The sequence below is a fragment of the Elgaria multicarinata genome, chromosome 5 (assembly GCF_023053635.1).
Source record: "Elgaria multicarinata webbii isolate HBS135686 ecotype San Diego chromosome 5, rElgMul1.1.pri, whole genome shotgun sequence".
NCBI lineage: Eukaryota > Metazoa > Chordata > Lepidosauria > Squamata > Anguidae > Elgaria > Elgaria multicarinata.
This window is the reverse complement of record NC_086175.1, coordinates 134,504,983-134,517,627: the sequence shown is the minus strand read 5'-3', so window position 1 is coordinate 134,517,627 and position 12,645 is coordinate 134,504,983. Positions and strand designations below refer to the sequence as shown.

General features: G+C 43.0%; 1 protein-coding gene across 2 annotated transcripts in view; it reads right to left on the bottom strand.

Annotated features, from left to right (window-relative positions):
* Nucleotides 1-12,645, bottom strand: part of FCHSD2 (FCH and double SH3 domains 2) — a 169,564-nt gene that overhangs the window by 26,463 nt on the left and 130,456 nt on the right. For both annotated transcript variants that reach the window (XM_063127236.1, XM_063127237.1), the window contains one exon: nucleotides 6,270-6,431. In XM_063127236.1, coding sequence (XP_062983306.1) covers nucleotides 6,270-6,431 — 162 coding nt within the window. The remainder of the gene's footprint in view (nucleotides 1-6,269; nucleotides 6,432-12,645) is intronic.

Below are 12,645 nucleotides of genomic sequence, written 5' to 3'. Positions count from 1 at the left end.
TTGGCACAGGCTACCCAAGGTTACAGGTGGAGGCCTTCCCCAGCCCTTCTATCCAAGATCCTCTAACTTGGTGGTCTATGTTGGCAGGGGATGATGGGATTTGTAGTGCAACACATCTGGACAGCACCAGGTTGGGGAAGGCTGCTCTAACCTAAGTTGTACTGGAGGCCTTCTGCATGGGAAATAGATGTTCTAACAGGGAGTTCCACAGTTTTGGTACACTATCATGTTGTGAACTGTACATTATTATTTATTTATTTATTTATTTATTTATTTATTTATTTATATAGCACCATCAATGTACATGGTGCTGTACAGATTACACAGTAAATAGCAAGACCCTGCCGCATAGGCTTACAATCTAATAAAGTTGTAGTAAACAGTAAGGAGGGAAAGAGAATGCAAACAGGCACAGGGAAGTGTAAACAGGCACCGGGTAGGGTGAGGCTAACAGTATAGAGTCAGAACAAACTCAATATTTAAAAGCTATAGGGAAAAGAAAAGTTTTTAGCTGAGTTTTAAAAGCTGTGATTGAGTTGGTAGTTCTCAAGTGTTCTGGAAGAGCATTCCAGGCGTAAGGGGCAGCAGAAGAAAAAGGACGAAGCCGAGTAAGGGAAGTGGAGGTCCTTGGGCAGGCGAGAAGCATGGCATCAGAGGAGCGGAGAGCACGAGCGGGGCAATAGTGTGAGATGAGAGAGGAGAGATAGGCAGGAGCTAGACCGTGAAGAGCTTTGAAGGTCAGCAGGAGAAGTTTATATTGGATTCTGGAGTGAATTGGAAGCCAATGAAGAGATTTCAGAAGTGGAGTGACATGGTCAGAGCGGCGGGCCAAGAAGATGATCTTAGAGGCAGAGTGGTGGACAGAGACCAGCAGACTGATGTGAGACGAGGGAAGGCCAGAGAGAAGAAGGGAAAATGCACAGGGAAAATGCACTCAGGAAAACATGAAAACATGGACACTGTGCATCCTTCTCTTTACACCACTTCACAGCACTGTGGTATAAGAACGTTAAAGCCCAAGCGAAGTGCTCCAGCATGTGCTAAACAGGCACACACAAATTTTACAAGCTGACTAAGCTGTTAGGAATTTTATTGTTGTCAGCTGCTGGAGATCATCTATAGCCTGGCTAGTTTCTATGGCCAGCACCAAAATATCACTACTGCATGCCATCTGGAGAAACAATATCAGTGATATCTCAGCCCTTAATTATTCCAACTAGTCAAACAGGAATTACTGCTAAGTCTTAATTACTACGGAAAATCAATTGTTGGTCCAAGCGTTGGACACACCGATCACTCTTCCTCCTTACCCTCTCACTGCAAATGCTGTTGCCATCCACCACCCACCCACTGTCATGAATTTGACAACCTGTCACAAAGTCCCTGAAAATGCATTTGTTTCTTATTGCGGCTTCTTCCAGGGCAAAGGAGAAGTCGCAAAAAGGAAGCTAGGAAAAGAGGGGGACGGGGGAAATGCCAGTATCCCTCTCCGCCTACTCTCACGCAATTTGAATTTCACTTGAACTAAAAGTAACTTTCCATCAGTGCTCCTGTGAAATTGCAACACTAAGATTATGACTCATATTCCTATCTCAGAGAAGATGCATGACGTCTGGTACTGCTTTGGATTGCTTAGCACACCCGCTCTGAGGTGGCGAGGCATTTTGTAATCCAGACATGAGGCTTCAGAGTAAGTTGCAGGTACATGCCTGTGATTAATTGATCCTGTGTGGTTCAGTACCCATTACTTGCTAACTGTGATCAGGGTTCCCAACTCACAGGGGGAGAGATATCTCATTTTCTCCCTACGCTATCATAAGAAAGTATGATCGCATAGGGAGTACAAAGAGTAAACTATGCCTTGCAATTCTTCTTGTCATGTTTCCTGGATATATTCCTTTGGTACAATCTTGGTAAGTCACTTTTCAGATAGTTGTGAAATCTGATCCCTCCAGCAAGGCCAGATAATTTGCAATCCCATCACTAACATGGTTCCTGTTTAAAGTCTTCCTACTCTTTGTTTTAAATAACACCAGACTTCAAGGCATTAAGCATCAGCTAGGCATGCAGCAGTTTTATTTTTGAGCATTTGTGCTTGACGTTGGATGCGCAGAACCCATCTATATCTATTCACTTGTCAACTCTCTGAGCCTGAATCATTTGTGTGCTATCCTTGCTTTCAACATGTGTTGAAAGCAGGACACGGAATAACGGGCTCAAGTTAAAGGAAGCCAGATTCCAGCTGGACATCAGGAAAAACTTCCTGACTGTTAGAGCAGTACGGCAATGGAATCAGTTACCTAGAGAGGTTATGGGCTCTCCCACACTAGAGGCATTCAAGAGGCAGCTGGACAACCCTCTGTCAGGGATGCTTTAGGGTGGATTCCTGCACTGAGCAGGGGGTTGGACTCGATGGCCTTGTCCAACTCTGCTATTCTATGATTCTTTCCATTTTTAATCTCCACTGGACCCATGTAGCCGTCATCTTCATTTTATGTTCACTAAATGGAGGTGTTTGCCTCCAAAAGCTCATGCTACAATAAATGCAATAGTTTTTACGATGATAGCTGGAGATGAGTTTGGTGCAACTACAAAGCTCCAGCATTTTAGACATTAGTTAGTTCCTTAAACACTTTACCCCTCACTTTCTTTTAAGGGCCAAAGATGCTATTCATGTCTTTATCTTTGTGTGGCTGATTGTTTAAAAATAAATATCCAATATTGTTGTGGGACGGGGAAGCAGAGCCAAATTGGGACCTTGGTGTTGAGAAGGGGAAGCTTTAATCCTTTGTCCCTGTTCTACCACAAAGCTCATATTGCAAATAGCAGACATGGCTGATCAGTACTGCAGTGGGGGAAAAGGATTAAATCCCATGGTCCTGATATAGCATGCACGCACACACCCTTGCATTGGCTATTTGTTTTTTTAAAAAATCAGCCATGAAAAGGTTAATGATGTAATGTCATGATTGGTTTGGCCCTCAGTCTATTGGGAAATTCAGAATATGCAAGAGGGCAAGGCTGATGAGAATTACTTATTGAATTACACCTAATATGTTCTGGCTGTCTTCACCAGGGGAATTTATGCACCAGTTAGCTAGACCCAAAAGTGCATCTCCGTCTAATATACCATTTATGAAGGAGATGCACTTGTCTGTCTAGTTAACAGCTGTATAAATTCCCCTTGTGAAGATATACAATTCTGTTTATTACAGTCCTTGACCAGATTGACAAGCACACACAGAGCAGTATACTATCAGCGCTAGACACATAAAATAATAATAATAATAATAATAATAATAATAATAATAATAATAATAATAATAATAAATAATAATAATAATAATAATAATAATATATACCACCCTATAGCCGAAGCTCTCTGGGCGGTTTACAAAAGTTAAAAACATTGAACATTAAAAAACAAATATACAAATATACAGGGCCTTCTCTGCTGTGGCACCCCGGCTGTGGAATGAGTTCCCTAAGGAGGTTTGCCTGAAACCTACACTATATTCTTTCGGACGCCAGGTGAAGACCTTTTTATTCTCTCAGTATTTTAACAGTCTATAAATTTAATTTTAACTTGGCTGTTTTAAGTTTGTATTTCTGCACTGCTGCTGATTTTATCCTGGTTGTGCTTTTATAGTGTATTTTATATCATGTTTTTATACTGTTTGTTTTATACTTTGAATAGTTTTAGTTTTTGTGAACCGCTCAGAGAGTTTTGGCTATTGGGCGGTCTAAAAATGCAATAAATAAATACAAAATTTAAAAGCATAAAAAGCATAAAATACAAATAAAAACAGACAATATCCGTTTAAAAGAACTATTCTGGAATCAGTTAAAAAACTCAGCATATGCTGTTAAATGCCTGTGAGTAGAGAAAAGTCTTGACCTGGCACTGAAAAGATAACAATGTTGGTGCCAGGTGAGCCTCTTCGGGGATATGATTACATAATTGAGGGGCCACCATTGAAAAGGCCCTCTCCCTTGTTGCTATCCTCCGAGCTTCCCTCGGAGTAGGCACCCAGAGGAGGACCTTAGATGTTAAGCATAGTGTATGGGTAGGTTCATAAAAGAAATTAATTGAGCTCTCAAATTAACTGCAATAGACAGGATCTTTGCAACCTTTTCAATAACTTCAGAGATTACGTTAGCTAAAAAATAAGACACCATAATCCTGTTCGCACATTATGGTGGCAAATCGTGGGTTATTTAACTCAAGATTCATGGGGACATGAGAGCCGCCTGCGATTTCCGTAAACAGCATCTGATCAGCGTGTTTAGAGGTTGTCAGCATTGATATGTGAATGCACACTGATGGGCTGTTTGGCCCTAAACAACCCATTGGTCCGGATTCACATATCATGTTAACAACTTCCAATCATGTTGAACGGAGGTTATTTTCAGTATGCGGAAGCATCTCATGCGCAGCGCATCCCAGCAAATCATGGATTAATTAATTAACCCACAGTGTCCTGTAGGGACTAGTAAACTGGTCCATAGAATGAATTATCTCTAACAGGCAACTTATATAATAAAGGCAAAATCAGTTCCCTCCTAATATTCCCATAGAAATTAAAATATAGTTAGTCTCTAAATCCCCTGAGCCACAAAGACAATAAGATGAAAACCCTTTAATAAATCTTCTCTCTAATATGGCAGATGACAAACCAATGTAAATGCAACCTGAAGCTTAAAGACACATAAGGCTCTTCAGTAATCTTGCCCCTTTCCTCTCAGTTGGGAATCCTTGTGAAGCTAGCTGAAACCCACTGACTGACTCCTTGGTTGAGAAAGGATTGTACCTCAAATATGTTGAATATTTTAAATAATGTGTGTTGCTATATGTGAGCAATTCTGTATTTTGTAATGGTCTTTGTGCTACAAACAAATAAACTATTCATTCACTGAAAATTACTTATTGAATTATAAAGAGACTTTTGGCAAAGTAATTTATTCTGTCATAAACGTTTGTGGACTATAATGCACTCTGTGTTAGTCTATTGCAGAAAAAGGCAGAAGAGTTTTGTCCTTAAAGACCAATACATTTATTCTGGCATAAGCTTTCATATTCTATAGAGTAGGCCAGCAGTAGGCAACCAGATGTTTTATTACACCTCCCAAAAGCCCTAGCTAGCATGGCCAATGGTGAGATTATGGGAGTTGTAGTCCAAAACATCTAGAGAGCACCTTGCTACCTACCCCTGGACCAGTCTATAGCCCATGAAAGCTTATGTCAGAATAAATATGTTAGTCTTTAAGGGGCCACAAAACTCTTTTGTTTTTTCTGCAATAGATGATGATGATGATTAGGGGTGTGCACGGACCCCCCACTCCGCTTCACTTTAAGATCCGCCATTTTCGGATCGGCCCGCTCCGCCCTGCCCCCACTCCGCCTGTGCCCACTCCGCTCCGCTCGGAGCTCCGGATCCGGATCGGAGCTCCGGTCCCCCCCCCATAGGGGGGGTTACCGGGCTCTGCCGCCATCGCCGCCCATGCGGCGACGGCGGCAGAGCCCGGTAAGGAGGAGGGGGGCCTTACCTGCCTCCGTCCGTGGTCCGTCGCCGTCTTCAATTGAGCCCATGGTTCCACCAGGAAGTCTGGGCCGCAAGTGCGGCCCAGACTTCCTGCTGGAACCACGGGCTCAATTGGAGACGCTGACGGACCGCGGATGGAGGCAGGTAAGGCCCCCCTCCCCCTTGGTCCCTTACCGGGCTCTGCCGCCGTCGCCGCATGGGCGACAGCGACAGCGGCAGGGCCCGGTAAACCCCACTTACCTTTCCGGCGGAGCTCCGGATCGAGGCGAAGGATCCGCCTTCACCTCGATCCTCTTCGCCACGCTCCGCTGGCCCCCCAATCCTCTTCGCCTCCGCCTTAAGGGCAGGCGAAGCCCCCCGCTCCGCTACTGCTTCTCCGGTCCGATTAGAAGCGGAGCACATCCCTAATGATGATGCCACAAAACTATTTTGTTTTGTTTTCTGCAATAAACTAATATGGCTACCGACCTGGAAATTATTACATGGACATTTTGGCTTGCCCGCTTGCATCTTCCCTGTTATAGATGTGGCCCTCATTTTTGTTTTGATTCAGAATATGCACCCGGATATATAATGGACTGAAATTAATATCCAGTGCTAATCCACAATTATTTATTTCACTTAAACAGTATAAAATACGACACTGAAAGAGCGTGATGCAGCACTGGACTACTGCTAAATATTCAAAGGAAGGCAGAGGTGAAGTTTATGAGACACAAACAGTACCATGTGCGAAGAGCCATTACTGGCCACTGTAGGGAGGTTTGCCCATCGTTCATTCTCCAGTTCCTCCATCACTTGATTCATTGCACTTTTCAGCCACGTATCCACCGAAACCCCAATCTGCTTTAATAGGTCAAGTCGAGCTTCTGCTTTCAGCTTTATTATCTACGGTGACAAAGAGAGAGTGTTATTGGCTTCCTTCTACTTCTTGGATCAATTGTCTGGGGGCAGGGAGAGGAATATTATCAAGAGCATCCTGTTTAGAATGGTGTACATTTCATTCAGTAGCCTTGTCTGAATTGGAAGATAAAACATATTTCCAGAAGTTGTCCAGATCACAACCCTGGATTTTCATGACCATATCTACTATTTAAGAAAGAAAGAAATGTATTTATTATTGCATTTACATCCCGCCTATTATTATTATTATTATTATTTATTTATTTATTTATTTATTTATTTATATAGCACCATCAATGTACATGGTGCTGTACAGATAACACAGTAAAAAGCAAGAGCCTGCCGCATAGGCTTACAATCTAATAAAGTTGCAGTAAACAATGAGGAGGGAAGGAGAATGCAAACAGGCACAGGGAAGTGTAACCAGGCACTGGGTAGGGTGAAGCTAACAGTATAGAGTCAGAACAAACTCAATATTTAAAAGCTATAGGGAAAAGAAAAGTTTTTAGCTGAGTTTTAAAAGCTGAGATTGAGTTGGTAGTTCTCAAGTGTTCTGGAAGAGCGTTCCAGGCGTAAGGGGCAGCAGAAGAAAAAGGACGAAGCCGAGTAAGGGAAGTGGAGGTCCTGGGGCAGGCGAGAAGCATGGCATCAGAGGAGCGGAGAGCACGAGCGGGGCGATAGTGTGAGATGAGAGAGGAGAGATAGGCAGGAGCTAGGCCGTGAAAAGCTTTGAAGGTCAACAGGAGAAGTTTATATTGGATTCTGGAGTGAATTGGAAGCCAATGAAGAGATTTCAGAAGTGGAACCCAAGGCAGCATACTTAATCCTCCTCCTCTCCATTTTATCCTCACAACAACAACCCGCCCAGAGAGCTTCGGCTATGGGGCGGTATATAAATGCAATGAATAAATAAATAAACCCTGAGCTGAGAGTCTGTGACTGGCCCAAAGTCATCCAGTGGGTTTCCATGGCTGAGTGAGGACTAGAACCAGGATCTCCCATCTCCCAGTCCAACACTTTAGCCACTACACCACACTGGCTCTAAATAAACACTTAGAAGCAACTGCTGTTTGATTTTAAGGTATCCTTTAAATAAATTGTGACACTTTAACGCCTTTATTATAGCTTTGTGCAATTCCTTGCGTACAAACATACAGAAAAACATCAGTAAACAATATAAAGTCCAGAAGTCTGCTATTTGCTGAGTGTTTGGCTTTGCTGTAGCTCGGAGGTAGAGCATATACAGAGGGTCCTAGGTTCAATCTGCAGCCTCCCCAGTTAAAATGAACTCCACAGTAGGCTGGGAAAGCAAGAGTATAAAATAAGAGAAAACAACAGCAGCTAGAGAGACAAACAGACAGATAAGGCAGTTTTATATGCTCAAGCTTTGGAACATGACAACAAAGCATTTAAAGTTGAGAAACTAGAAGGAAAGAAGAACTCACATTATTTGCTTTTCAAACCCAAAGTCTAAGAAATAATTTTCATGCATTTCTGTAATAATCGTATTGCTTATCCCAGTTAATACCACCCATCCCCTGGGAAACACTAAGTACTGCAAAGATGTCTGGATGAATTTGAATTTATCCTCCTCTCAGTTCTGCCAAACCTCACAGAGATAGTACTTAAATGGCACTCAAAACGAATCACAGTGTGTAGCATTTTGGGCTAACTTGTACATGAAGGCTAAAATGGAGTACATCTCAATGTTCTTCTCTTGCTGGATGTTGCAGAAGTATTTATGACAGTCTCTATTTACCACCTTGACACCCTAAGTTTAAGGGGACCAGTGGTAACCCCTTTTTAAATTGAGGCCTTTCAGCAGTTTCAAATAGGGATACAGGGGAATTTTGCAAAGTTCAAGCTGCTAATTTTGACTTACTGTTCAAAGGTTCAAAACATGAAGGATAAGCTGTTTTAAATCTGAGGAAAAAGGAAAGGGACCTCTCGTGCAAGCACTGAGTCATTACTGACTCTTGGAGGGACGCCAGTTTTTGCTGATGTTTTCTTGGCAGGCCTTATAGCGGGGTGGTTTGCCGTTGCCTTCCCCGGCCATTATTACCTTTCCCCCAGCTAACTGGGTACTCATTTTACCGACCTCGGGAGGATGGAAGGCTGAGTCATCCCGAGCCGGCTGCCTGAGAACCAGCTTCCGCTGGGATTGAACTCAGGCCGTGGGGAGAGTTTCAGCAGCAGAAACCGCTGCTTTATCGCTCTGCACCACACGAGGCTCTTTAAATCTGAAACTGCTAATTATTCTGATTAACAAACTAGCTAAAAGTGGGCTAGATGGAACAACTATTAGGTGGATTCACAGTTGGCTACAGAATTGGACCCAAAGAGTGCTTATCAACGGTACCTTCTCAAACTGGGGGAGGTAACAAGTGGGGTACCACAGGGCCCAGTGCTGGGCCCAGTGCTCTTCAACATTTTTATTAATGATTTGGATAAGCAGGTGCGGGGAATGCTTATCAAATTTGCAGAAGACACAAAATTGGGTGGGATAGCTAATACCCTGGAAGGCAGAAACAAACTTCAAAGTGATCTTGATAGGCTGGAGTGCTGGCCTGAAAACAACAGAATGAAATTTAATAGGGATAAATGCCAAGTTCTACATCTAGGAAATAGAAACCAAATGCACAGTTACAAGATGGGGGATCCTTGGCTCAGCAATACTACAAACAAGAAGGATCTTAGAATTGTTGTAGATCACAAGCTGAATATGAGCCAACAATGTGATGTGGCTGCAAAAAAAGCAAATGCTATTTTGGGCTGCATTAATAAAAGTATAGCTTCCAAATCGCATGAGGTACTGGTTCCTCTCTATTCAGCCCTGGTTAGGCCTCATCTTGAGTATTGCGTCCAGTTCTGGGCACATTTCAAGAAGGTTGGAGACAAGCTGGAGCGTGTTCAGAGGAGGGCTGCCAGGATGATCAGGAGTCTGGAAACAAAGCCCTCTGAAGAGAGACTGAAACAACTGGGCATGTTTAGCCTGGAGAAGAGACGATTGAGGGGAGACATGATAGCACTGTTCAAATACTTGAAAGGTTGTCACACAGAGGAGGGCCAGGATCTCTTCTCGATCCTCCCAGAGTGCAGGACACAGAATCATGGGCTCAAGATACAGGAAGCCAGATTCTGGCTGGACATCAGGAAAAACTTCCTCAGTTACAGCAGTACAACAATGGAACCAGTTACCTAGGGAGGTTGTGGGCTCTCCCACACTAGAGTCATTCAGAGGCAGCTGGACAACCATCTCTCAGGGATGCTTTAGCGTGGATTCCTGCACTGAGCGGGGGGTTGGACTTGATGGCCTTATAGGCCCTTCCAATTTTACTATTCTTTGAACCCTAAAAGTATAAAGTAAGGAACAGCACACCAATTTACTGCTGAATAATAATGTTCACAATAGTGTTTGTAACCTTCAAAGTCTTAAGTATAACTGTTCACAATCAAATCCTACACATGGTGGTACAATAGCATGACTGCATAAGGGTAACAAGTATGCTGTTGATTTGGTGAGCAGCTTGGCAGTACCACCACCTCTTCCAGAAATATTATTATTATTATTATTATTATTATTATTATTATTATTATTATTAATAATAATAATAATAATAATAATAATAATAATTAGTATTCTGCCTTTTGCCCAATGCTGGGCCTCAATAGTTTTCAAATAGGGAAAACTCTTTCCACGTGATGATTTAAACATGGGAATGACTCATGAGAGCACTCCAGCGTTGCATAAACATTCCGTGAGAAGCAGCCCTCATAGCACCATACCCTCAAATCAAGGGGGAAAGGTCTCATTTCACTGACCCCGATTTGTAAGATGTGAGAGTGACAAGCACATATTTCATACAGGAACAACAACTCAGAAAGCACTATGCAAAAATAGGTTACATTTAGTTTGAGGAGTGGGAGAGAGTAACAGTTCAGTGCAAATTTTCTGTGGGAAAGAGCAAGGCGATTGAACCAGGAAAAGATTTCAGTGTCGCAGCGGCTCATGCAATGCTGCTTATCACTAAACCATCAGATTAATGATTTAAGATATGCCACAGATGCCAATCCTCACAGGAGGAGAGAGCGAATCTGAAGTCTCTCATGCTACAGAGTGTATATGTATGTAAGCACACTTTATCTGCCTTCTATGCTTAATAAAATGCAGAGGACACAATATTTTATTTATTTTATTTATTTTATTACATTTATATACCGCCCCACAGCCGAAGCTCTCTGGGCGGTTTACAACATTTAACCTTATTTTCATGAAGAGAAAATAAGTAACTGATCAGATGCTACTGGAGTTAAATCCTGACCTATGCACTACCCTACCTTAAACTTTGGGCAGCCCCCTTCTTTTGGATGCAAAATGCATAACGTGCACTCTCTGCTAGGAGAAATGACACCTAAGGTAACATACAATCAAAAAACACATCAGCATGAAACAAAAACGTGTGTTCCACCAGCATACACCATCACCTCAGTAGCTAGAATTCTAAAAAGAAAATCTAGCAGTCGGGGGAGTATTTTCTTATATAAAATAGTCTCCATTGAGTCCCAAAATGCCAGCGGTGAAGCCACCCAGATAACTCATTGGGAAGGACATTCCACAGCATGGAAGTGGCCACAGAGAAAGCCCTGTCCCAGGCTCTCAGCAGGTAAGCCTGCCTAATTGTAGGAACACTGCTCCACCCACAAATCTGAAAGAGTGGGAAGGAACATATTGGAGAAGGTGCTCCTTCAGACACACTGGATCAAGGTCAATCTAGCCTTTAAAGGAAAGCACCAGGACCCCGAGTTGAGTCCAAAACCTTATAGGCAGCCAGCGCACTTAAGCCATAATTGGTGTAATTAAGCAAGCTTCAGAATAATGAGTTATACTATGAAGCCCTTTAAACTGACCTTGCCTGTTAAGTCTCAACACCATGCATTTCCAACAGAGGAAGAGAAATCTCAGCTTCAGAAACAAAGGAAACATTTCTGAGCAGAACATAAGAAGTGTCCTGATGCTGGATCAGACCAAGGGTCCATCTAGTCCTGCACTCTGTACACACATTGGCCAACCAGCACTCGGCCAGGGAACCACAAAGCAGGACACGAGTCCAACAGCACCCTCCTGCCCATATTCCCCAGCAACTGGTGCACACAGGCTTATTGCCATGAATACTGGAGATAGCACACAACCATCAGGGCCAGCAGCCATGGATAGCCTTCTCCTCCAGGAATGTATCCAACCCCCTTTTAACACCATCCAAATTGGTGGCCATCACCAATTTTCATTGAGCTGTCCACCACAACCCCAAGATCTCTTTCTTGTTTGGTCACCGCCAGCTCTGATCCCATCAGGTTATAGTTGAAGTTGGGTTCCCCCACCCCCCAATGTGCATCACCTTCCACTTGTTTACATTGAGCCGCATCTGCCATTTGGACGCCCACTCTCCCAGCTTGGAGAGATCCCTTTGGAGCTCTTCACAATCCCGTGTTTTAACAACCTTAAATAATTTGATGTCATTGGCAAATTTGGCCACTGCACTGCTCACTCCTAATTCCAGATCATTTATGAACAAGTTGCAAAGAATTGGTCCCAATACGGGACCAATATTGGGACCTCACTATTTGCTTATATGGCTATAAGGCTCGGGTCCAGGTTATTTGAAAGAACGTATTCTCCCTTATAAGCCTGCCCGTGCTTTAAGATCTTCTGGAGAAGCCCTACTTTCAGTCCCGCCATCTTCACAGGCACGCTTGGTGGGAACATGGGAGAGGGCCTTCTCGGTGGCTGCTCCAGTGCTCTGGAACTCTCTTCCCAGGGAAGCGAGGCTGGTTCCCTCCTTGATGGGCTTTCGGAAGGTTAATTTTTTTTTGTTCCAGCAGGCCTTTGGAGAATAATCTGGCCCTCCATCTATGTTAATGTCTTATAATTTTGTTGTGTATTTTAAACGTTTATGGTTTTGTTTCTCCCCCACCCCATGTATGTTTTCAACTTTGTAAGGCCGCCTTGAGGCCCAGCATTGGGCAAAAGGCGGGATATAATAATAATAATAATAATAATAATAATAATAATAATAATAATAATAATTCCCTCCATTGGGAGAATTGACCATTTATTCCTCCTCTCTGCTTTCTGTTTTCTAAACAGTTACTGATCCATAAGAGGACTTGTCCTCTTATTCCATGACTGCTAAGGGTATTT